The sequence below is a fragment of the Coregonus clupeaformis genome, chromosome 20 (genome assembly GCF_020615455.1).
Source record: "Coregonus clupeaformis isolate EN_2021a chromosome 20, ASM2061545v1, whole genome shotgun sequence".
NCBI lineage: Eukaryota > Metazoa > Chordata > Actinopteri > Salmoniformes > Salmonidae > Coregonus > Coregonus clupeaformis.
The window spans coordinates 51,015,785-51,042,372 of record NC_059211.1 but is presented as its reverse complement, the minus strand read 5'-3'; the positions used below and the strand labels follow the sequence as shown (position 1 = coordinate 51,042,372).

Genomic DNA, 26,588 nt, shown 5'->3' with positions numbered 1-26,588 from the left:
GGACATGTACTGGCTTAAGCAGGGGGACACGTCTCGCACTGCAGGATTTGAGTCCCTGGCGGCGTAGTGTATTACTGATGGTTGGCTTTGTTACTTTGGTCCCAGCTCTCTGCAGGTCATTCACTAGGTCCCCCCGTGTGGTTCTGGGATTTTTGCTCACCGTTCTTGTGATCATTTTGACCCCACGGGGTGAGATCTTGCGTGGAGCCCCAGATCGAGGGAGATTATCAGTGGTCTTGTATGTCTTCCATTTCCTAATAATTGCTCCCACAGTTGATTTCTTCAAACCAAGCTGCTTACCTATTGCAGATTCAGTCTTCCCAGCCTGGTGCAGGTCTACAATTTTGATTTTGGTGTCCTTTGACAGCTATTTGGTCTTGGCCATTGTGAAGTTTGGAGTGTGACTGTTTGAGGTTGTGGACAGGTGTCTTTTATACTGATAACAAGTTCAAACAGGTGCCATTAATACAGGTAACGAGTGGAGGACAGAGGAGCCTCTTAAAGAAGAAGTTACAGGTCTGTGAGAGCCAGAAATCTTGCTTGTTTGTAGGTGACCAAATACTTATTTTCCACCATAATTTGCAAATAAATTCATAAAAAATCCTACAATGGGATTTTCTGGAATTTTTTTTCTCAATTTGTCTGTCATAGTTGATGTGTACCTATGATGAAAATTACAGGCCTCTCTCATCTTTTTAAGTGGGAGAACTTGCACAATTGGTGGCTGACTAAATACTTTTTTCCCCCACTGTATTCCATTAAAAATCAGCAGTTTCCAGCTACAATAGCCATTTACAACATTAACAATGTCTACACTGATTTTCTTTCGAAAACAAGGACATTTCTAAGTGACCCCGAACCTTTGAACGGTAGTGTATATTTATTGTGCAATTTATATAGGCTACATTGAGGTTTTTCTTTCATTATTTTAGGCTATCTGGTATTAGTGCATAAGCCTAAGCTTCAGGGTTTAACTGTACGGGTGCTAAATGCGTACACAGCCAATCGCCAAAAAATGCTTTTGGGAACGGGCAGAAAAAGTCAACGTCAATCCACGGAGGCGAAAAATACATTGTCGAAATGTAATTCAATAAGACAAAAGCTGCAAAGGGAGAGTTGAAAATAAAGAGAAGGGAGGGCCAGAAAAGTAATGTTTGGAAAAGATTTGGTGAAATGGTAAAAGAGGATGATAGCAGTGTTATGTGTGATGATTGTGAGGCGCTATACAAATTCGACAGTCACAAGACGGGACTTCAAATAGGCCTATGGCACGTCAAGGCAACTGTAGCCTACTGTTTAGATGGGTTAAATGGAAACTGACATCTGTACACTGACGGTAGGCCTTAATAATAACTCCTGCAGAATGAAGCATTTCTGAAATCTTATCAAAAACATGTTGGGTCATCACAGGATTCTTTTTCCTAACAACTGGTCAAACTGATGTCATTTGGACATTTTGCACAGAAAGTTTTTCCCGTTGTTGTTATTATATATATTTTTAGCATTATTGTATTTTCTCCCCAGTCCCTAAACGTCTTTGCTCTGCGAAAGATGACAGAGAACTTTACTGATGTCAACTAGATAGAATATTCAATCAATCTATGTCACGTTCGTTTACGAACGAGAAGGACCAAGGCGCAGCGTGATAAGCATACATGTTTATTAAACGAATAAACACACGACAAAAACAACAAACGAAACGTGAAGTCCAATGTAGCACACTAACATACCCAAAACACGGAACAAGATCCCACAACTAACTAGTGCCAAAAAGCTGCATAAGTATGGTCCCCAATCAGAGACAACGAGCGACAGCTGCCCCTGATTGGGAACCACACCGGCCAACATAGATCTACACATACTAGAACATATCACCATCGAAATAAACACAACACGAAATATACACACCCTGACTCAACAAATAAATGTCCCCTGAGTCAGGGCGTGACAGTACCCCCCCCCCCCCAAAGGTGCGGACTCCGACCGCACCACATAAACATAACAGGGTAGGGACCGGGTGGGCATTCCGCCTCAGAGGCGGATCCGGCTCCGGGCGTGACCACCACCTATTCTCCGCCTCCCTGTTGCGCCCCTGGTCAGGTCTGGACCTCGGCGCACTGCTTCCCCTCTCCTTCCTCCCACGACGTACCAAGCCCTGTCTGGACCCTGGTGTGGGAGACCCCGAACCTGGAGAGGGGCTGACGTCTGGGTCTGGACTGGAACCGCTGACTGGAGCTGGACCCGACGACGGTGGATCGAACTGCTCTGACTCCGGAGTGGAGCCGCTGACTGGAGCTGGATCAGGCACTGGTGGAGCGGACTGCTCTGGCTCCGGAGTGGAGCGGCTGACCGGAGCTGGACCGGACCCCGGTGGAGTGGATTGCTCTGGCTCCGGAGTGGAGCCGCTGACCGGAGCTGGACCAGGCACCGGTGGAACAGGCACGGGCCGTGCCGGACTGGACACATGCACCACTGGCTTGGTGCGGGGAGCAGGAACGGGACGTACCGGACTGGCGACGCGCACCACTGGCTTGGTGCGAGGGACAGGAACAGGCCGGACCGGGCTGGCGACGCGCACCACTGGCTTGGTGCGAGGGGCAGGAACAGGCCGGACCGGGCTGGCGACGCGCATCACTGGCTTGGTGCGAGGGGCAGGAACAGGCCGGGCCGGGCTGGCGACGCGCACCACTGGCTTGGTGCGAGGGACAGGCCGGACCGGGCTGGCGACGCGCACCACTGGCTTGGTGCGAGGGACAGGCCGGACCGGGCTGGCGACGCGCACCACTGGCTTGGTGCGAGGGACAGGAACAGGCCGGACCGGGCTGGCGACGCGCACCACTGGCTTGATACGAGGAGCAGGAACGAGCCGGACCGTACTGGGAACACACCCCACTGGCTTAGTGCGGGGAGCAGGAACGGGTCGGGCCGTACTGGGAACACGCACCACTGGCTTAATGCGGGGAGCAGGAACGGGCCGGACCGGACTGGACTGGCGACACGCACCACTTGCTTGGTGCGAGGAGCGGGACTGGGTTCCTTTATAAACCCCCGCTCCTTCTGCTGCCTAACCAGCTCCTCTCACCTTGCCTCTACACTCTCCTTCTCCCTTATTGCCTCCTGTAGCGCCTCCCTCTGACCTAATAACTTCTGCTCCCTCTGAACCAATAGCCCCCTTAACCTGGTGGCCTCCTCTCCTAACCTGCAGATCCGCCCTGTCGCTGCCTCCTGCTGCCTCGTTGTCCACACCGTGTGCCCCCCCAAAACATTTTCTTGGGGTTGCCTCTCGGGTCTCCGTCGTCGGCACTATTGGCGCCGTTTCTCCTCTCCTACCTGGGCATCCTCATTCATCGCCCTCTGGTAACGGACGGCCTCTTCCTCCGTGATTCTCCCCCAACCGAGGAGGACATCTACTAAAGTAACCTCCTGTTTAATTCCCGGCGTTTGCTCCTGAACACGCTGCTTGGTCCTATTTTGGTGCGATCTTCTGTCACGATCGTTTACGAACGAGACGGACCAAGGCGCAGCGTGATAAGCATACATGTTTATTAACGAATAAACACCACGACAAAAACAACAAACGAAACGTGAAGTCCAAGGTAGCACACTAACATACCCAAGACACGGAACAAGATCCCACAACTAACTAATGCCAAAAGGCTGCCTAAGTATGGTCCCCAATCAGAGACAACGATCTACAGCTGCCTCTGATTGGGAACCACCCCGGCCAACATATATCTACACATTCTAGATCTAACACATAGAAAACCACATAGCAAACCCAACACAGAAAATACACACCCTGACTCAACAAATACAAGTCCTCAGAGTCAGGGCGTGACAATCTATTACATTATTTATGTTTATTTAGTATTGTAGGGCAACATATAATGACAGAAGAGAAGTTACATGCATCTAATTATAGACAAGTTGACTAACAAATACCCTACCGAAATGTCGGAAATTATAAGCAGAAACATATCTAAATCAGGCAACAACAAAAAAAAAAAATTCTATATTTGCGGGATAGGGTTGGGTGCGGGCCTCAGATTTTCACTTTATCACATATAATCGGGCGGTTGCGGATGGATTATTAGCAATTGTGGGTGAACAAACAGCTGACCCGCGCACCACTATTACTTGTATCTAACAGCCGACCTATCAGCTTGCTGCCAGCTCTTAGCAAACTGTTGGAAAAAATGGTGTTTGACCAAATACAATGCTATTTCTCCGTAAACAAATTACTTTCAGCATGCTTATTGAGAAGGGCACTCAACATGTACTGCACTGACACAAATGACTGATGATTGGTTGAAAGAAATTGATAATAAGAAGATTGTGGGAGTTGTACTGTTAGATTTCAGCGCAGCCTTCGATATTATTGACGATAACCTGTTGTTGAAAAAATGTACAGTACCAGTCAAATGTTTGGACACACCTACTCATTCAAGGTTTTTTTTTTACCAAAAAAGTGTTAAACAAATCAAAATATATTTTATATTTGAGATTCTTCAAAGTAGCCACCCTTTGCCTTGATGACAGCTTTGCACACTCTTGGCATTCTCTCAACCTGCTTCATGAGGAATGCTTTTCCAACAGTCTTGAAGGAGTTCCCACATATGCTGAGCACTTGTTGGCTGCTTTTCCTTCTCTGCGATCCAACTCACCCCAAACCATCTCATTGTATTTGGTACAAAAAAACTCAGCTGAATATGGTAATGAATAGTGTGGCTGTTGACCAAGTTGAGGAGACTAAATTACTTGGTGTTACCTTAGATTGTAAACTGTCATGGTCAAAACATAGATTCAATGGTTGTAAAGATGAGGAGAGGTCTGTCTGTGCTTTTTTGACACCACCCTCCACAAATAAAGTCCCACAGGCTCTAGTTTTATCTTATCTTGAATATTGTCCAGTCAAATGTTCAACTGCTGCAAAGAAGGGCCTAGTTAAGCTGCAGCTGGCCCAGAACAGAGCGGCACATCTTGCTCTTCATTATAATCAAAGGGCTAATATCAATACAAGACTGACTAAATCACTTCTTGTTTTTATTATTTTTAAACAATGTGTTGGAAACTCCGAATTGTTTGCTTAGTCAACTTACACACAGCTCTGACACACACACTTACCCCACCACACATGCCACCAGGGGTCTTTTCACAGTCCCCAGGCCCAGAACAAATTCAAGAAAACGTACAGTGTTATACAGAGCCATGATTGCATGGAACTCCCTTCCATCTCATATTGCACAAGTGAACAGCAAACCTGGTTTTAAAAAACAAATAAAGCAACACCTCATGGCACAACGCCTTTCCCCCATGTGACCTACTTTTTGTGTGTATGTTCTGACATGTATGTGTAACTGATAGATACACACACACACTACATTTTTTAAAATATTTTTTATTTAACCAGGTAAGCCAGTTGAGAACAAGTTCTCATTTACAACTGCGACCTGGCCATTATGAGAACATGTTAATGTTTTAAATGCACAGTGAGGGAAAAAAGTATTTGATCCCCTGCTGATTTTGTACGTTTGCCCACTGACAAAGACATGATCAGTCTATAATTTTAATGGTAGGTTTATTTGAACAGTGAGAGACAGAATAACAACAACAAAATCCAGAAAAACGCATGTCAAAAATGTTATAAATTGATTTGCATTTTAATGAGGGAAATAAGTATTTGACCCCTCTGCAAAACATGATTTAGTACTTGGTGGCAAAACCCTTGTTGGCAATCACAGAGGTCAGACGTTTCTTGTAGTTGGCCACCAGGTTTGCACACATCTCAGGAGTGATTTTGTCCCACTCCTCTTTGCAGATCTTCTCCAAGTCATTAAGGTTTCGAGGCTGACGTTTGGCAGCTCGAACCTTCAGCTCCCTCCACAGATTTTCTATGGGATTAAGGTCTGGAGACTGGCTAGGCCACTCCAGGACACTCCAGGACCTTAATGTGTTTCTTCTTGAGCCACTCCTTTGTTGCCTTGGCCATGTGTTTTGGGTCATTGTCATGCTGGAATACCCATCCACGACCCATTTTCAATGCCCTGGCTGAGGGAAGGAGGTTCTCACCCAAGATTTGACGGTACATGGCCCCGTCCATCGTCCCTTTGATGCGGTGAAGTTGTCCTGTCCCCTTAGTAGAAAAACACCCCCAAAGCATAATGTTTCCACCTCCATGTTTGACGGTGGGGATGGTGTTCTTGGGGTCATAGGCAGCATTCCTCCTCCTCCAAACACGGCGAGTTGAGTTGATGCCAAAGAGCTCCATTTTGGTCTCATCTGACCACAACACTTTCAGCCAGTTCTCCTCTGAATCATTCAGATGTTCATTGGCAAACTTCAGATGGGCATGTATATGTGCTTTCTTGAGCAGGGGGACCTTGCGGGCGCTGCAGGATTTCAGTCCTTCACGGCGTAGTGTGTTACCAATTGTTTTCTTGGTAACTATGGTCCCAGCTGCCTTGAGATCATTGACAAGATCCTCCCGTGTAGTTCTGGGCTGATTCCTCACCGTTCTCATGATCATTGCAACTCCACAAGGTGAGATCTTGCATGGAGCCCCAGGCCGAGGGAGATTGACAGTTATTTTGTGTTTCTTCCATTTGCGAATAATCGCACCAACTGTTGTCACCTTCTCACCAAGCTGCTTGGCGATGGTCTTGTAGCCCATTCCATCCTTGTGTAGGTCTACAATCTTGTCCCTGAGATCCTTGGAGAGCTCTTTGGTCTTGGCCATGGTGGAGAGTTTGGAATCTGATTGATTGATTGCTTCTGTGGACAGGTGTCTTTTATACAGGTAACAAGCTGAGATTAGGAGCACTCCCTTTAAGAGTGTGCTCCTAATCTCAACTCGTTACCTGTATAAAAGACACCTGGGAGCCAGAAATCTTTCTGATTGAAAGGGGGTCAAATACTTATTTCCCTCATGAAAATGCAAATAAATTTATAACATTTGTGACATGCGTTTTTCTGGATTATTTTGTTGTTATTCTGTCTCTCACTGTTCAAATAAACCTACCATTAAAATTATAGACTGATCATTTCTTTGTCAGTGGGCAAACATACAAAATCAGCAGGGGATCAAATACTTTTTTCCCTCACTGTATGTAAATAGTAAAGTATTTTGTCTGTAATGTCTTTTTTGTTACGTGTCGGACCCCAGTAAGACTAGCTGTTGCTGTTAGCGTCGGCTAATGGGGATCCTAATAAAATCGAAATCTGTTGTGTACTGAAGAAACTATGTGCACTTAAACAGTCAAAAACATTGATGACTTTAATTACATTATCCACGTGTGGTTATATTGTTTTAAATTGTCAAATAAATCTGTAAGGTTATTGCAATATAATATATATATAATAATATATAATATAATATTTCAAATATGAGCACATGTCAGTGCATCTAGAAAACATTGGATTTGTGGATTCTTGGTCTGTTTTTAGATGCATCACCATATTGGGTAGAATAGAGGAGCTGATTCTTTCTGTAAGTGCATGCGAATCTGTGAATGCATATACACTATATATACAAAAGTATGTGGACACCCCTTCAAATTAGTGAATTCTCCATAGACAAACATTGGCAGTAGGATGGCCTTACTGAAGAGCTAAGTGACTTTCAACTTGTTACCGTCATAGGATGCCACCTTTCCAACCTGTCAGTTCGTCACATTTCTGCCCTTCTCGAGCTGCCCTGGTCAACTGTAAGTGCTGTTATTGTGAAGTGTAAACGTCTAGGAGCAACAACGGCTCAGCCGTAACGTGGTAGGCCACAGAAGCTCTGGAAGCAAAGTCAGCACAATAACTGTTTGTCGGGAGCTTCATGAAATGGGTTTCCATGGACGAGCAGCTGCACACAAGCCTAAGATCACCATGTGCAAGGCCAAGCGTTGGCTGGAGTGATGTAAAGTTTGCCGCCATTGGACTCTGGAGCAGTGGAAACACGTTATCTGGAGTGATGAGTCACACTTCACCATCTGGTAGTCCGACGGACAAATCTGGGTTTGGTGGATGCCAGGAGAATGCTACCTGCCCCAATGCATAGTGCCAACTGTCAAGTTTGGTGGAGGAGGAATAATGTTCTGGGGCTGTTTTTCATGGTTCGGGCTACGCCCCTTAGTTCCAGTGAAGGGAAATGACAATTGTGTGCTTCCAACTTTGTTGCAACAGTTTGGGGGAGGCCCTATTTCAGCATGACAATGCCCCCATGCACAAAGCAAGATGAATTGGAACTCCGATTGCGAGCCAGGCCTAATCGCCCAACATCAGTGCCCGACCTCACTAATGCTCTCGTGGCTGAATGGAAGCAAGTCCCCGCAGCAATGTTCCAACATCTAGTGGAAAGCCTACTCAGAAGAGTGGAGGCTATAATAGCAGCAAAGGGGGGACAAACTCCATATTAATGACCATGAATTTGGTTTGACAAGTAGGTGTCCACATACTTTTGGTAATGTAGTGTATTTTCTGTTTTAGATCAGAGTGAGTGTTAGCAAGTTTCTATTTGGTATGTACAAATTACATATAGTGCCTTCAGAAAGTATTCATACCCCTTGACCTATTCCACATTTTGTTGTGTTACAGCCTGAATTCAAAATGATTTAAATAAAAACATTTCTCATCCATCTACACACAATACCCCATAATGACAAAGTGAAAACATGTTTTTAGAAATTTTAGCTAATTTATTGAAAATGAAATGTAGAAATATCTCACACCCCTAAATCAATACTTTGTAGAAACACCTTTGGCAGCGATTACAGCTGTGAGTCTTTCTGGGTAAGTCTCTAAGAGCTTTCCACGCCTGGATTGTGCATTTGCCCATTATTCTTAAAAAAGTTATTCAAGCTCTGTCAAATTGGTTGTTGATCATTGCTAGACAACCATTTTCAGGTCTTGCCGTAGATTTTCAAGTAGATTTAAGTCAAAACTGTAACTTGGAAAAGTGAATTCATCTCCCAGTGTCGGTGGAAAGCAGGCTGAACCAAGTTTTATTCTATATCATGATGCAGCCACCACTGGTACTCAGTAATGTATTGGATTTGCCCCAAACATAACACTTTGTATTCAGGACAAAAAGTAAATTGCTTTGCCACATTTTTTGCACTATTACTTTAGTGCCTGGATGCATGTTTTGGAATATTTGTATTCTGTACAGGCTTCCTTCTTTTCACTCTGTCAATTAGGTTAGTATTGTGGAGTAACTACAATGTTGTTGATCAATCCTCAGTTTTCTCCTATCACAGCCATTGAACTCTGTAACTGTTTTAAAGTCAACATTGGCCTAATGGTGAAATCCCTGAGCAGTTTCCTTCCTCTCTGACAACTGAGTTAGGAAAGATGCCTGTATCTTTGTAGTGACTGGGTGTATTGATACACCAAGTGTAATTAATAACTTCACCACGCTCAAAGGGATATTGAATGTCTGCTTTAAACATTTTTTTACCCATCTACCAATAGGTGCCCTTTGCGAGGAATTGGAAAACCTCCCTGGTCTTTGTGGTTGAATCTGTGTTTAAAATTCACTGCTCTACTGCGGGACCTTACAGATAATTGTGTGGGGTACAGAGATGAGGTAGTCATTAAAAAATCATGTTAAACACTATTATTGCACACAGAGTCCATGCAACTTATTATGTGACTTGTTAAGCACATTTTTACTCCTGAACTTATTTAGGCTTGCTATAACAAAGGGGTTGAATACTTATTGACTCAATACATTTTTTATTTCCATTTTTTATTAATTTGTAAACAATTTGTAAAACATAATTCCACTTTGACATTATGGGGTATTGTGTGTAGGCCAGTGACAAAGAAATCTCAATCCATTTTAAATTCAGGCTGTACACAACAAAATGTGGGAAAGGTCAAAGGGTGTGAATACTTTCTGAAGGCTCTGTCTGTATGAGAAAACAGCTCTCCAGGAAGTCAGTCATTCACCTCCCTGACTTATCAGCCTGATGGCCACCTGTCCATACACTGTCTATCTTGTTCTACATACAGTGGGGAGAACAAGTATTTGATACACTGCCGATTTTGCAGGTTTTCCTACTTACAAAGCATGTAGAGGTCTGTAATTTGTATCATAGGTACACTGCAACTGTGAGAGACGGAATCTAAAACAAAGATCCAGAAAATCACATTGTATGATTTTTAAGTAATTAATTTGCATTTTATTGCATGACATAAGTATTTGATCACCTACCAACCAGTAAGAATTCCGGCTCTCACAGACCTGTTAGTTTTTCTTTAAGAAGCCCTCCTGTTCTCCACTCATTACCTGTATTAACTGCACCTGTTTGAACTCGTTACCTGTATAAAAGACACCTGTCCACACACTCAATCAAACAGACTCCAACCTCTCCACAATGGCCAAGACCAGAGAGCTGTGTAAGGACATCAGGGATAAAATTGTAGACCTGCAAAAGGCTGTGATGGGCTACAGGACAATAGGCAAGCAGCTTGGTGAGAAGGGAACAACTGTTGGCGCAATTATTAGAAAATGGAAGAAGTTCAAGATGACGGTCAATCACCCTCGGTCTGGTGCTCCATGCATGATCTCACCTCGTGGGGCATCAATGATCATGAGGAAGGTGAGGGATCAGCCCAGAACTACACGGCAGGACCTGGTCAATGACCTGAAGAGAGCTGGGACCACAGTCTCAAAGAAAACCATTAGTAACACACTACGCCGTCATGGATTAAAATCCTGCAGCGCACGCAAGGTCCCCCTGCTCAAGCCAGCGCATGTCCAGGCCCATCTGAAGTTTGCCAATGACCATCTGGATGATCCAGAGGAGGAATGGGAGAAGGTCATGTGGTCTGATGAGACAAAAATTTAGCTTTTTGGTCTAAACTCCACTCGCCGTGTTTGGAGGAAGAAGAAGGATGAGTACAACCCCAAGAACACCATCCCAACCATGAAGCATGGAGGTGCAAACATCATTCTTTGGGGATGTTTTTCTGCAAAGGGGACAGGACGACTTCACCGTATTGAGGGGAGGATGGATGGGGCCATGTATCGCAAGATTTTGTCCAACAACCTCCTTCCCTCAGTAAGAGCATTGAAGATGGGTCGTGGCTGGGTCTTCCAGCATGACAACGCCCCGAAACACACAGCCAGGGCAACTAAGGAGTGGCTCCGTAAGAAGCATCTCAAGGTCCTGGAGTGGCCTAGCCAGTCCAGACCTGAACCCAATAGAAAATCTTTGGAGGGAGCTGAAAGTCCGTATTGCCCAGCGACAGCCCCGAAACCTGAATGATCTGGAGAAGGTCTGTATGGAGGAGTGGGCCAAAATCCCTGCTGCAGTGTGCGCAAACCTAGTCAAGACCTACAGGAAACGTATGATCTCTGTAATTGCAAACAAAGGTTTCTGTACCAAATATTAAGTTCTGCTTTTCTGATGTATCAAATACTTATGTCATGCAATAAAATGCAAATTAATTACTTAAAAATCATACAATGTGATTTTCTGGATTTTTGTTTTAGATTCCGTCTCTCACAGTTGAAGTGTACCTATGATAAAAATTACAGACCTCTACATGCTTTGTAAGTAGGAAAACCTGCAAAATCGGCAGTGTATCAAATACTTGTTCTCCCCACTGTATGTTGCACACACACTCAGTCCCGTTTCCACTTCCACACGCATGCATTCAGTCTTCAGAGCCTTGTCTACACACACGTCAGTCATTGGGAAAGGTGCGTGTGTTTGTGTGGTTGTCATGGCCCAGTAGAGCTGCCATCGTGCTGTAGGGTCAGTGGCTTTACTTACAGAGTGGAGCACCGTCTGGCATGGGATTAGGTGACATCACACGCCTGACTAGACCTGCCATCACTACCCTTCATCTCACCTTGTTCACTGTCCACCCACATACTTAACATTTATCGTGTGTGTACGTTTATCTCAGTGTTTTAACCTGTCTCTCTTACATAATTAATTCCCCTCAGTCAGACACAACCTTAAACACTGCCGCCTTATCACAGTCAGTCACCAGCCACCGCTGGCTACACAGTGGTTATGTCATCAACACACACATTAGAGATCAACAGCTCAGTCAGTCACACAGACAGAAACGCCAGAGGGTCTGGTGCGGTGTGTCTTGTGCTGCCCTACCAGACATAGCCTCCAGGTGAGGGTGAGGTGTCTGGTTTCAGAGGGGAAAACAACTGCAGTTCAGTTCTACCATCCTTTGTGATGTAATTCAGTACCATTCCGTTTGGTTTGTAAGTGACCTTTTAGAGGTCATTTGAGTACATTGTAAATGAGTATGGTCCAGTTTCTTAACATATCAACCAGGAGTACTTGTCCTCAATTCCAAAGCTGCTGAATGGAAAAATAACTAATTTCTGATAACTTTTATTTCCAAGGTTATGGCATAATACACTGTTTACATAATAACCAGTAGGGTTTGTGGACAGAGCACTCAAACAAAAGGAACGCATTACTGAACTACCAGTAAACCATTCTTACAGTGAGGGAAAAAAGTATTTGATCCCCTGCTGATTTTGTACGTTTGCCCACTGACAAAGACATGATCAGTCTATAATTTTAATGGTAGGTTTATTTGAGCAGTGAGAGACAGAATATCAACAAAGAAATCCAGAAAAACGCATGTAAATTTTTTTATAAATTTATTTGCATTTTAATGAGGGAAATAAGTATTTGTCCCCTCTGCAAAACATGACTTAGTACTTGGTGGCAAAACCCTTGTTGGCAATCGCAGAGGTCAGACGTTTCTTGTAGTTGGCCACCAGGTTTGCACACATCTCAGGAGGGATTTTGTCCCACTCCTCTTTGCAGATCTTCTCCAAGTCATTAAGGTTTCGAGCCTGACATTTGGCAACTCGAACCTTCAGCTCCCTCCACAGATTTTCTATGGGATTAAGGTCTGGAGACTGGCTAGGCCACTCCAGGACCTTAATGTGCTTCTTCTTGAGCCACTCCTTTGTTGCCTTGGCCGTGTGTTTTGGGTCATTGTTATGCTGGAATACCCATCCACGACCCATTTTCAATGCCCTGGCTGAGGGAAGGAGGTTCTCACCCAAGATTTGACGGTACATGGCGCCGTCCATCGTCCCTTTGATGCGGTAAAGTTGTCCTGTCCCCTTAGCAGAAAAACACCCCCAAAGCATAATGTTTCCACCTCCATGTTTGACGTGGGGATGGTGTTCTTGTGGTCATAGGCAGCATTCCTCCTCCTCCAAACACGGCGAGTTGAGTTGATGCCAAAGAGCTCAATTTTGGTCTCTTCTGACCACAACACTTTCACCCAGTTCTCCTCTGAATCATTCAGATGTTCATTGGCAAACTTCAGAAGGGCCTGTATATGTGCTTTCTTGAGCAGGGGGACCTTGCGGGCGCTGCAGGATTTCAGTCCTTCACGGCGTAGTTTGTTACCAATTGTTTTCTTGGTGACTATGGTCCCAGCTGCCTTGAGATCATTTACAAGATCCCCCCGTGTAGTTCTGGGCTGATTCCTCACCGTTCTCATGATCATTGCAACTCCACGAGGTGAGATCTTGCATGGAGCCCCAGGCCGAGGGAGATTGACAGTTATTTTGTGTTTCTTCCATTTGCGAATAATCGCACCAACTGTTGTCACCTTCTCACCAAGCTGCTTGGAGATGGTATTGTAGCCCATTCCAGCCTTGTGTAGGTCTACAATCTTGTCCCTGAGATCCTTGGAGAGCTCTTTGGTCTTGGCCATGGTGGAGAGTTTGGAATCTGATTGATTGATTGCTTCTGTGGACAGGTGTCTTTTATACAGGTAACAAGCTGAGATTAAGAGCACTCCCTTTAAGAGTGTGCTCCTAATCTCAGCTCGTTACCTGTATAAAAGACACCTGGGAGCCAGAAATCTTTCTGATTGAGAGGGGGTCAAATACTTATTTCCCTCATGAAAATGCAAATCAATTTATAACATTTTTTACATGCTTTTTTCTGGATTTTTTTGTTGTTATTCTGTCTCTCACTGTTCAAATAAACCTACCATTAAAATTATAGACTGATCATTTCTTTGTCAGTGGGCAAACGTACAAAATCAGCAGGGGATCAAATACTTTTTTCCCTCACTGCCTCATAACATTGACACAAATGATGCTATTATTATTAACAGCTTTCTGCTGTGTTCTTGTGTTGTTGATGATTACAGTTGGAGTCTGACAGTTAGGTTGATTAAAACTAAAAACATTGGGGGCTTGGCTGATTCATTTCCACAGAAGAGTTATAAATACCTCTGAAACATTAGGCCTCCTCTGTAGAGACCACAGAAGAGTTATAAATACCTCTGAAACATTAGGCCTCCTCTGTAGAGACCACAGAAGAGTTATAAATACCTCTGAAACATTAGGCCTCCTCTGTAGAGACCACAGAAGAGTTATAAATACCTCTGAAACATTAGGCCTCCTCTGTAGAGACCACAGAAGAGTTATAAATACCTCTGAAACATTAGGCCTCCTCTGTAGAGACCACAGAAGAGTTATAAATACCTCTGAAACATTAGGCCTCCTCTGTAGAGACCACAGAAGAGTTATAAATACCTCTGAAACATTAGGCCTCCTCTGTAGAGACCACAGAAGAGTTATAAATACCTCTGAAACATTACAGGGTTCGCACAAGGTGCTTAAAGTACTTGAATTTGGCACTCTGAAATTCAAGTACTGGAATACCTTGCAAATCAGACATTTTCTCAAGTTGGTACTTGAAAAGTACTTGAATTAAAATGAGAAGAGAACAGATAATGATGAAATATGTTTATGAAAAATATTAGAACAATTTGTCAATTGTGACACACCTTTCATGCATAAAAATCCAGCCATGGTGGTCTTTCTCACTATAAAAAGAGACAATTGTTTACTGTGTACTCTCCACACATCTCTCCTCTCCATACAGTGGGGGAAAAAAGTATTTAGTCAGCCACCAATTGTGCAAGTTCTCCCACTTAAAAAGATGAGAGAGGCCTGTAATTTTCATCATAGGCACACGTCAACTATGACAGACAAAATGAGAAAAAAAAATCCAGAAAATCACATTTGTAGGATTTTTAATGAATTTATTTGCAAATTATGGTGGAAAATAAGTATTTGGTCAATAACAAAAGTTTCTCAATACTTTGTTATATACCCTTTGTTGGCAATGACACAGGTCAAACGTTTTCTGTAAGTCTTCACAAGGTTTTCACACACTGTTGCTGGTATTTTGGCCCATTCCTCCATGCAGATCTCCTCTAGAGCAGTGATGTTTTGGGGCTGTCGCTGGGCAACACGGACTTTCAACTCCAAAGATTTTCTATGGGGTTGAGATCTGGAGACAGGCTAGGCCACTCCAGGACCTTGAAATGCTTCTTACGAAGCCACTCCTTCGTTGCCCAGGCGGTGTGTTTGGGATCATTGTCATGCTGAAAGACCCAGCCACGTTTCATCTTCAATGCCCTTGCTGATGGAAGGATGTTTTCACTCAAAATCTCACGATACATGGCCCCATTCATTCATTCCTTTACACGGATCAGTCGTCCTGGTCCCTTTGCAGAAAAACAGCCCCAAAGCATGATGTTTCCACCCCCATGCTTCACAGTAGGTATGGTGTTCTTTGGATGCAACTCAGCATTCTTTGTCCTCCAAACACGACGGGTTGAGTTTTTACCAAAAAGTTCTATTTTGGTTTCATCTGACCATATGACATTCTCCCAATCCTCTTCTGGATCATCCAAATGCACTCTAGCAAACTTCAGACGGGCCTGGACATGTACTGGCTTAAGCAGGGGGACACGTCTGGCACTGCAGGATTTGAGTCCCTGGCGGCGTAGTGCGTTACTGATGGTAGGCTTTATTACTTTGGTCCCAGCTCTCTGCAGGTCATTCACTAGGTCCCCCCGTGTGTTTCTGGGATTTTTGCTCACCGTTCTTGTGATCATTTTGACCCCACGGGGTGAGATCTTGCGTGGAGCCCCAGATCGAGGGAGATTATCAGTGGTCTTGTATGTCTTCCATTTCCTAATAATTGCTCCCACAGTTGATTTCTTCAAACCAAGCTGCTTACCTATTGCAGATTCAGTCTTCCCAGCCTGGTGCAGGTCTACAATTTTGATTTTGGTGTCCTTTGACAGCTATTTGGTCTTGGCCATTGTGAAGTTTGGAGTGTGACTGTTTGAGGTTGTGGACAGGTGTCTTTTATACTGATAACAAGTTCAAACAGGTGCCATTAATACAGGTAACGAGTGGAGGACAGAGGAGCCTCTTAAAGAAGAAATTACAGGTCTGTGAGAGCCAGAAATCTTGCTTGTTTGTAGGTGACCAAATACTTTTCCACCATAATTTGCAAATAAATTCATAAAAAATCCTACAATATGATTTTCTGGAGAAAAAAAATCTCAATTTGTCTGTCATAGTTGACGTTTACCTATGATGAAAATTACAGGCCTCTCTCATCTTTTTAAGTGGGAGAACTTGCACAATTGGTGGCTGACTAAATACTGTTTTTCCCCACTGTAGCTCCATACATCCCTGAGAGAGACAGAGAGGTGTTTCAGACTAACCGCTCTCCTCTCCATATCTCCATACATCCCTGAGAGAGACAGAGAGGGAGATGGAGAGGTGTTTCAGACTAACCGAAGCGTGAAGCCACATCTGATGCGACAGGCAGAGCTCAGTGTGACGTGGGAGTAACTTAGAAAGGAGGGCAGAGCCATCGGTCCACACTGAAACCTGCCATCGCTCTATGGTTACATAAACACCACAGCACAGATTAGGGACGGGGGCGTTCAGCAGATTCCTCTCTTTCTTTCCCTGTTATGTAACGTTCCGATGGGAACGAAGAGAGAGGAGGAAAGAAACAAGCGTCCTCAGTGTCTCTAATGGGAGATGATATAGAGGGCCACTTTGTGTGCGTGTGCACATGGATTCCATTGGTCCTGCAGTTAGAGACGTACTGTATACAGGTCGGACCAAAACTCTAATCTGAAGAGAAGACTGTGGTTGTTTGCCTGTTGTGTACATTCTGTACAACATTACAGTAAACACACAGCTGGTCAAATGCTGACAAAACCCATACGTGTAAAATTAGGTAACCCCATGGAGAACAGTCGTGTTTTTGGTCCACACTCAAATCAAATTGTATTTGTCACATGCGCCAAATACAACAGGTGTAGTAGACCTTACAGTGAAATGCTTCCTTACAAGCCCTTAACCAACAATGCAATTTTAAGATAGATTACCAAAAAGAACAGAAAAACATTTTATTTTTATTTTTATAAGAAATAAAAGTAACAAATAATTAAAGAGCAGCAGTAAAATAACAGTAGCGAGGCTATATACACGGGGTACCGGTACAGAGTCAATATGCGGGGGCACCGGTTAGTCGAGGTAATTGAGATAATAGGTACATGTAGTTATTAAAGTGACTATGCATAGATAATAAACAGAGAGTAGCAGCAGCGTAAAAGAGGAGGGGGTGGGCAATGCAAATAGTCCGGGTAGCCATTTGATTAGATGTTCAGGAGTCTTATGGCTTGGGGGTAGAAGCTGTTGAGAAGCCTCTTGGACCTAGACTTGGCGCTCCGGTAACGCTAGACGTGCGGTAGCAGAGAGAACAGTCTATGACTAGGGTGGCTGGAGTCTTTGACCATTTTTAGGGCCTTCCTCTGACACCGCCTGGTATAGAGGTCCTGGATGGCAGGAAGCTTGGCCCCAGTGATGTACTGGGCCGTACGCACCACCCTCTGTAGTTCTCGATGTGTGTGTGTGTGTGTGTGTGTGTGTACGTGCGTGCGTGCGCTCTCGCTCGCTCAGCCATCTAAAGAGGGCACGGTCTCCCATTGACTTCTACTGTGCCTTGGGGCAGGAGTCACTGGACTACTCCATTCATTTTCACAGGGAGGGACACTTTCTGGATAGTGGCATTGCTCTGTCTCTCTCCCTCTCACTCTGTCTCCTCTATTCTCTCTCTCCTCTATTCTCTATCTCTCTCTCTTCTATTTTCTCCTATCTCTCTCTTCTCTATTCTCTCTCCTCTCTCTCCTCTATTCTCTCTCTCCTCTATTCTCTCTCTCCTCTCTCTCCTCTATTCTCTCTCTCCTCTATTCCCTCTCTCTCTCCTCTATTCCCTCTGTTAAACATTACACTCACACAAGTTCAAAAATAATAAAGACATTTCAAATGTCTTATGTCTATATACAGTGTTGTAACAATGTGCAAATAGTTAAAAGAAAAAATAAAAGAAAAAGGTTGTATTTACAATGGTGTTTGTTCTTCACTGGTTGCCCTTTTCTTGTGGCAACAGGTCACAAATATTGCTGCTGTGATGGCACACTGTGGTATTTCACCCAATAGATATGGGAGTTTATCAAAATTGGATTTGTTTTTGAATTCTTTGTGGGTCTGTGTTCTCTCTCTCTCTCAATTCAATTTAAGGGCTTTATTGGCATGGGAAACGTATGTTAACATTGCCAAAGCAAGTGAAGTAGATAGTAAACAAAAGTGAAATAAACAGCAATTACACTTTATTTTTTCTTTATTTAACTAGGCAAGTCAGTTAAGAACGAATTCTTATTTACAATGACGGCCTACACCGGCCAAACCCGGACAATGCTGGGCCAATTGTGCGCTGCCCTATGGGACTCCCATCACAGCTGGTTGTGAACAGCCTGGAATCGAACCAGGGGGTCTGTAGTGACGCCTCAAGCACTGAGATGCAGTGCCTTAGACCGCTGCACCACTCAGGAGCCACACTCCGAAGTTCCAAAAGAATAAAGACATTTCAAATGTCATATTATGTATATATACAGTGTTGTAACAATGTGCAAATAGTTAAAGTACAAATGGGAAAATAAATAAACATAAATATAGGTTGTATTTACAATGGTGTTTGTTCTTCACTGGTTGCCCTTTTCTTGTGGCAACAGGTCACAAATATTGCTGCTGTGATGGCACACTGTGGTATTTCACCCAGTAGATATGGGAGTTTATCAACATTGGGTTTGTTTTCAAATTCTTTGTGGATCTGTGTAATCTGAGGGAAAAATGTGTCTGTAATATGGTCATACATTTGGCAGGAGGTTAGGAAGTGCAGCTCAGTTTCCATCTCATTTTGTGGGCAGTGTGCACATAGCCTGTCTTCTCTTGAGAGCCAGGTCTGCCTACGGTGGCCTTTCTCAATAGCAAGGCTATGCTCACTGAGTCTGTACATAGTCAAAGCTTCCATTAAGTTTGGGTCAGTCACAGTGGTCAGGTATTCTGCCACTGTGTACTCTCTGTTTAGGGCCAAATAGCATTCTAGTTTGTTCTGTTTTTATGTTAATTCTTTCCAATGTGTCTCTTTTAGTTTTTTCATGATTTGGTTGGGTCTAAATGTGTTGTTGTCCTGGGGCTCTGTGGGGTCTGTTCGTGTTTGTGAACAGAGCCCCAGGACCAGCTTGCTTAGGGGACTCTTCTCCAAATTCATCTCTCTGTAGGTGATGGCTTTGTTATGGAAGGTTTGGGAATCGCTTCCTTTTAAGTGGTTATAGAATTTAACTGCTCTTTTCTGGATTTTGATAATTAGCGGGTATCGGCCTAATTCTGCTCTGCATGCATTATTTAGTGTTTTTCGTTGTACACGGAGGACATTTTTGCAGAATTCTGCAAGCAGAGTCTCAATTTGGTGTTTGTCCCATTTTGGGAATTCTTGGTTGGTGAGCGGACCCCAGACCTCACAACCATAAAGGGCAATGGGTTCTATAACTGATTCAAGTATTTTTAGCCAGATCCTAATTGGTATGTCGAATTTTATGTTCCTTTTGATGGCATAGAAGGCCCTTCTTGCCTTGTCTCTCAGTTCGTTCACAGCTTTGTGGAAGTTACCTGTGGCGCTGATGTTTAGGCCAAGGTATGTATCGTTTTTTGTATGCTCTAGGGCAGGGGTGTCAAACGTACGGCCCGCGGGCCGGATCAGGCCCGCAAACGGGTTTAATCCGGCCCGCGAGATGATAAAAAAAAAATTATAATAATAATTTCAATTAAATAAACTGCTGTTCCAATTGCGTCCACTGGATGGCGCAATAGCAATTGTGTTAAGCAAGCAAACTGTTTATACCGGGGCAGAGCAAGTAGGTCAAGCACGTGCAGCCAATGAGCTACTTTGTTTTGCCCGCGATATTTATTACGGCTTCTACTTTTAACATTATGTGCTTTGGCACCCTCATTGCCCCAATATGTCTCTGTCAAAAAAGAGAAAAGTGGACACAGAGTGCAGAGTGTTCCAAGAAAAATGGTCATCCTATTTAATCACGGAATTGAATGGGAAAGCTGTATGTTTGGTGTGTTCAGAGCATGTTGCAGTGCTGAAAGAATATAACCTTCGTCGCCACTATGTGAGTCTTCATGCCGACAAATATGACAACTTTCAAGGACAGCGGAGATGAGAGAAGGTGAATGAACTGTTGGCGGGTCTGAAGAAACAGCAGTCTGTGTTTACTCACAGCCGAGACATCAGTGACGCTGCAGTGAAAGCTAGCTACCTCATTGCTAATGAAATCGCAGTGGCTTCAAAACCATTTAGTGAGGGTGAATTTGTAAAAACATGCATGATGAAGGCAGCGGAGATTGTGTGCCCTGAAAAGCGGCAGGCTTTTTGCAAATATCAGCCTGACAAGAAACACAGTTGCAGACAGGATTTCCGATCTTTCAGTGGATTTGGACAGCCAGTTGAAGCAAAAAGTAAAGTCATTTATTGCGTTTTCGGTTGCAATTGATGAAAGCACGGACATTACAGATGTTGCATAACTGGCCATTTTTTCATCCGCGGAGTTGATGACACATTGACCGTCACCGAGGAGTTCGTGGAGTTGGTGCCGATGACAGATACAACGACAGCAGCTGATATTTTTACCGCACTCGTCGGCGCGCTGGACAGGGTCGGAGTGGACTGGTCCTGCGCTGTCAGCCTGGCTACAGATGGTGCGCCCTCAATGATCGGGAAAAAAGCAGGCGTTGTGACAAAGTTCAGAGAGAAAGTGCAATCTGCAAATGGAGGACGTGATTTTTTGACTTTTCACTGTATTTTGCACCAGGAGGCTTTGTGTTGCAAGTCATTAAAGATGGATAACGTCATGAAGGTGGTCATCCAAACTGTTAATTTCATCCGATCCAGAAGCCTGAATCACCGTCAGTTTGACAGCCTTCTCAGAGAGAAAGACCACATCTATGGCCTGCCATACCACACTGAGGTAAGATGGTTAAGCCGAGGTGCTGTGCTGAGGCGTTTCTTTGATTTACGAGAAGAAATTGAACAGTTCATGGAAGAAAAGGGCAAACCAGTGTTAGAATTTCATTCCGCAGAATGGATGCCGGACCTTGCATTTATGGTGGATGTTACAGAGCACCTGAATAACTTGAACAAACAGCTGCAAGGGCGCAACAAAGTTGTCACGCAGTATTATGACAGCATACGTTCTTTCAAGTTGAAGCTGTCATTGTGGGAGACGCAACTTGCCGGTGGTGATGCAGCTCACTTCCCCTGTCTGAAAAATGTGTGCGCGACCCAACATGTGGCAGACATGAAGCGGTTCAAAGATAAAATAACGGGACTGTTACGGGAGTTTGAGCAACGCTTTCAGATTTATGTTTATATGTTTTTATGTTGATGTGCTATTGTTTTTAATTGATTTTATTTTATTTGTAAATTTAACCTATTCTTGACTCTGTGGTTCTTGCACTTGTTTGGGGAACAGGATTTCATTATTTGTATCTACATTTCTGCCTGAGAAATGACACCCTGATATAGTTCTGTGATCTGTGAAACAGTTCTGTTAATCACTGAGGCATTGTGTGTTTGTGTGTTCTTTTTCTTTAGAATTTTCAAATAAACTTGACGTGTTTTATGATTAATAGTGATGTTGTGCTTGTACTATTTTGGACACACTGTCCTCAGGCTCCAGCTTTATGTTGTATGTTGATCATATTAAAACAAAGAAAACAATCTGAAGTTGTTGTTTTTAAGTTATATATACCATGATTTTTCCGGTCCGGCCCACTTGGGAATAGATTTTCCTCCATGTGGCCCCTGAGCTAAAATGAGTTTGACACCCCTGCTCTAGGGCAACGGTGTCTAGATGGAATTTGTATTCGTGGTCCTGGCAACTGGACCTTTTTTGAAACACCATTATTTTTGTCTTACTGAGATTTACTGTCAGGGCCCAGGTCTGACAGAATCTGTGCAGAAGATCTAGGTGCTGCTGTAGGCCCTCCTTGGTTGGTGACAGAAGCACCAGACCATCAGCAAACAGTAGACATTTGACTTCAGATTCTAGTAGGGTGAGACCGGGTGTTGCAGACCGTTCTAGTGCCCTCGCCAATTCGTTTATATATATGTTGAAGAGGCTGGGGCTTAAACTGTATCACTGTCTCACCCCACGGCCCTGTGGAAAGAAATGTGTGTGTTTTTTGCCAATTTTAACTGCACACTTGTTGTTTGTGTACATTGATTTTATAATGTCAAATGTTTTTTCCCCAACACCACTTTCCATCAATTTGTATAGCAGACCCTCATGTCAAATTGAGTCAAAAGCTTTTTTGAAATCTACAAAGCATGAGAAGACTTTGCCTTTTTTTTTGGTTGGTTTGTTTGTCAATTAGGGTGTGCAGGGTGAATACGTGGTCTGTCGTATGGTAATTTGGTAAAAAACCAATTTGACATTTGCTCAGTACATTGTTTTCACTGAGGAAATTAACTAGTCTGCTGTTAATTATAATGCAGAGGATTTTCCCAAGGTTGCTGTTGACGCATATCCCATGGTAGTTATTGGGGTCAAATGTATCTCAACTTTTGTGGATTGGGGTGATCAGTCCTTGGTTCCAAATATTGGGGAAGATGCCAGAGCTAAGGATGATGTTAAAGAGTTTAAGTATAGCCAATTGGAATATGTGGTCTGTATATTTTATCATTTCATTGAGGATACCATCAACACCAAAGGCCTTTTTGGGTTGGAGGGTTTGTATTTTGTCCTGTAGTTCATTCAATATCATTGGAGAATCCAGTGGGTTCAGGTAGTCTTTAATAGTTGATTCTAAGATTTGCATTTGATCATGTATATTTTTTTGCTGTTTGTTCTTTGTTATAGGCCAAAAAGATTGGAGAGGTGGTTTACCCATACATCTCCGTTTTGGATAGATAGCTCTTCGTGTTGTTGTTTGTTTAGTGTTTTCCAATTTCCCCAGAAGTGGTTAGAGTCTATGGATTCTTCAATTACATTGAGCTGATTTCTGACATGCTGTTCCTTCTTTTTCCGTAGTGTATTTCTGTATTGTTTTAGTGATTCACCATAGTGAAGGCGTAGGCTCAGGTTTTCTGGGTCTCTATGTTTTTGATTGGATAGGTTTCTCAATTTCTTTCTTAGGTTTTTTATCATTCTTCATCAAACCATTTGTCATTGTTGTTACTTTTCTTCAGTTTTCTGTTAGAGATTTTTTGATTTGATAGGGAAGCTGAGAGGTCAAATATACTGTTTAGGTTTTCTACTGCCAAGTTTACACCTTCACTATTACAGTGGAACGTTTTGTCCAGGAAGTTGTCTAGAAAGGATTGAATTTGTTGTTGCCTAATTGTTTTTTGGTAGGTTTCCACACTACTTTCCTTCCTTTATAGCATTTCTTAATATTATTCAATTCCTTTGGCTTTGATGCCTCATGATTGAGTATTGCTATGTTCAAGTAGACTGTGATTTTGCTGTGGTCTGATAGGGGTGTCAGTGGGCTGACTGTGAACGCTCTGAGAGACTCTGGGTTGAGGTCAGTGCTAAAGTAGTCTACAGTTCTACTGCCAAGAGATGAACTATAGGTGTACCTACCATAGGAGTCCCCTCGAAGCCTACCATTGACTATGTACATACCCAGCGTGCGACAGAGCTGCAGGAGTTGTGACCCGTTGTTGTTGGTTATGTTGTTGTAGTTGTGCCTAGGGGGGCATATGGGGGAGGGAATGCTGTCACCTCCAGGTAGGTGTTTGTCCCCCTGTGTGCTGAGGGTGTCAGGTTCTTGTCCAGTTCTGGCATTTAGGTCGCCACAGACTAGTACATGTCCCTGGGTCTGGAAATGATTGATTTCCCCGTCCAGGATGGAGAAGCTGTCTTCATTAAAGTATGGGGATTCTAGTGGGGGGATATAGGTAGCACACAGGAGGACATTTTTCTCTGTTGAGATAAGTTCCTTTTGAATTTCTAGCCAAATGTAAAATGTTCCTGTTTTGATTAATTTAATAGAGTGAGTTAGGTCTGCTCTATACCAAATTAGCATACCCCCTGAGTCCCTTCCCTGTTTCACACCTGGTAGTTTGGTGGATGGGACTACCAGCTCTCTGTAACCTAGAGGGCAACCAGTGGATCCGTCTCCTTTATACCATATTCTCTCTCCTCTGTTCTCTCTCTTCTATTCCCTCTCTCCTCTCTATTCTCTTTCTCCTCTCTCTATTCTCTCTCTCCTCTCTTTCCCTTCTATTCCCTCTCGCTCTCCCCTATTCCCTCTCTCTCTCCTCTATTCTCTCTCTCCTCTTCTCTCTCTCTCTCTCTTCTATTCCCTCTCCTCTATTCCCTCTCTCTCTCCACTATTCCCTCTCTCTCTCCTCTCTCTATTCTCTCTCCTCTATTCTCTCTCTCTCTATTCCCTCTCTCTCTCTCCTCTATTCCCTCTCTCTCTCCTCTATTCCCACTCTCTCCTCTATTCTCTCTCTCCTCTATTCCCTCTCTCTCCTCTTCTCTCTCTCTCCTCTATTCCCTCTATCTCCTCTTCTCTCTCTCTATTCCCTCTCTCTCCTCTATTATCTCTCCTCTCTCTATTCTCTCTCCTCTATTCTCTCTCTCTATTCTCTCTCTCTCCTCTATTCCCTCTCTCTCTCTATTCCCTCTCTCTCCTCTTCTCTCTCTCTCTATTCCCTCTCTCTCCTCTTCTCTCTCTCTCCTCTATTCTCTCTCTTCTATTCCCGCTCTTTCCTCTATTCTCTCTCTCCTCTATTCTCTCTCTTCTATTCCCGCTCTCTCCTCTATTCTCTCGCTCTCTCTCTATTCCCTCTCTCTCCTCTTCTCTCTCTCTCCTCTATTCCCTCTCTCTCCTCTTCTCTCTCTCTCTCCTCTTCTCTCTCTCTCTCTCCTCTATTCTTTCTCTCCTCTTCTCTCTCTATTCCCTCTCTCTCCTCTTCTCTCTCGCTCTATTCTCTCTCTCTATTCTCTCTCTCTCTCTCTCTCTCTCTCTCTATTCTCTCTCTATTCTCTCTCTCTCCTCTTCTCTCTCTCTATTCTCTCTCTCTCCTCTATTCCCTCTCTCTCCTCTTCTCTATCTCTCTCTATTCTATCTCTCTCCTCTATTCCCTCTCTCTCCTCTTCTCTCTCTCTCTCTATTCTCTCTCTCCCCCCCACCCCTTCGTCTTTCTTTCCCCTTGTCCTCTTTCTTCCTTTTTCTCTTTGTCTGACCCGTGTATGTTTTGTATCAGGCCTGTGTTTGTGTGTGTGTGTTCTAGCTCTGACGTGTGTGTGTTCACAGGGAGAAGCTGCGTGTGGGGGGGACCCAGTTGGCAGAGCTGAACGTCAGTCTGGAGCGCTGCGCTGAGGTCATGTCCCGGCAGGTCACACCAAGCACCTGGCCCTGATTGGACCACAACCAGGAAGTTTGGACGAGAACATCCAACCAGAGGCCTCAAATTGCATCATATCACAACTCAACAACTTTACTTGAAGCCACTGTTTTCATATGGAGCTGACCTATTTAATTCAGGACCTTTTCTGACTGAATTTAGTTTCTTGTGTGTGGATGTTGGTTTAGAGCAGTGGTCACCAACCGGTTGATCGCCAAGGCATTCTTTGTCTCCAAACATTGCTGTAAAAAACCCAATGATAAATCCTTGCATTCCTATTGTTTTATTTGTGGGCTGCTTCCCAAAAGCCCCATAGGGCTCTGGTCAAAAGTAGTGCACTATATAGGGAATAGGGTGTCTTTTGGGACACATCCATGATGTTTCTGGTGCTTCCTACAGTAGCCATTTTGGGCCTCCATCTCCACACAAGATTGTGTTAATGGGGATATGGATCTTCCAAATGTTTTGTTATCCTCACACAAACCAGGATTCCATCCAACCATTTCATGCAGATGAATTACCTGAAGCATGAAAAAAGTAACTACCGGTCTGATGGAAACAGGATATGCCAGACAATTTGTTCGTTCGACATGGTGGGATCTTTTTGTTTCTGTAAAATTAATTATGAGAGAAATTGTGGTGGAAATGCCTTTATTTGCTAATGTTGATATAATAACCATCATATCAAAGTAAACTTGGAGTCACGCGATGACATGTTGTGTGGTCCTCCCATTACGACTCGGGAAACCATGCAGTTTATTAGGCTACAGATGAAATAAGTTATGATGAACTTCACAGGGTTGTGAAAGTGCACGGTGATGAGCTTGATGCTCCTTTCCAATAAATATCAAGGGTCTTACTCTGGTGACATGATGATCGATGTGGCTCCGTAATAATCTCATCATGTAGGTAGCCTTCCCACACTGTGTCTGCAGCAGTTGGCTAGAGCGCATGTGCCAAGACCAGAGTGGGTACATTTCCTATATAACGCAACAGTTT

At 43.8% G+C, this 26,588-nt stretch overlaps 1 protein-coding gene across 2 annotated transcripts in view; it reads left to right on the top strand.

The window, feature by feature from the left end:
* The window catches only part of swt1 (SWT1 RNA endoribonuclease homolog), a 53,288-nt gene extending 27,052 nt beyond the window's left edge, over positions 1-26,236 (top strand). For both annotated transcript variants that reach the window (XM_041840514.2, XM_041840513.2), the window contains one exon: positions 25,499-26,236. In XM_041840514.2, coding sequence (XP_041696448.1) covers positions 25,499-25,604 — 106 coding nt within the window. In that variant the 3' untranslated portion in view covers positions 25,605-26,236. The remainder of the gene's footprint in view (positions 1-25,498) is intronic.
* Positions 26,237-26,588: the final 352 nt, after the last annotated feature.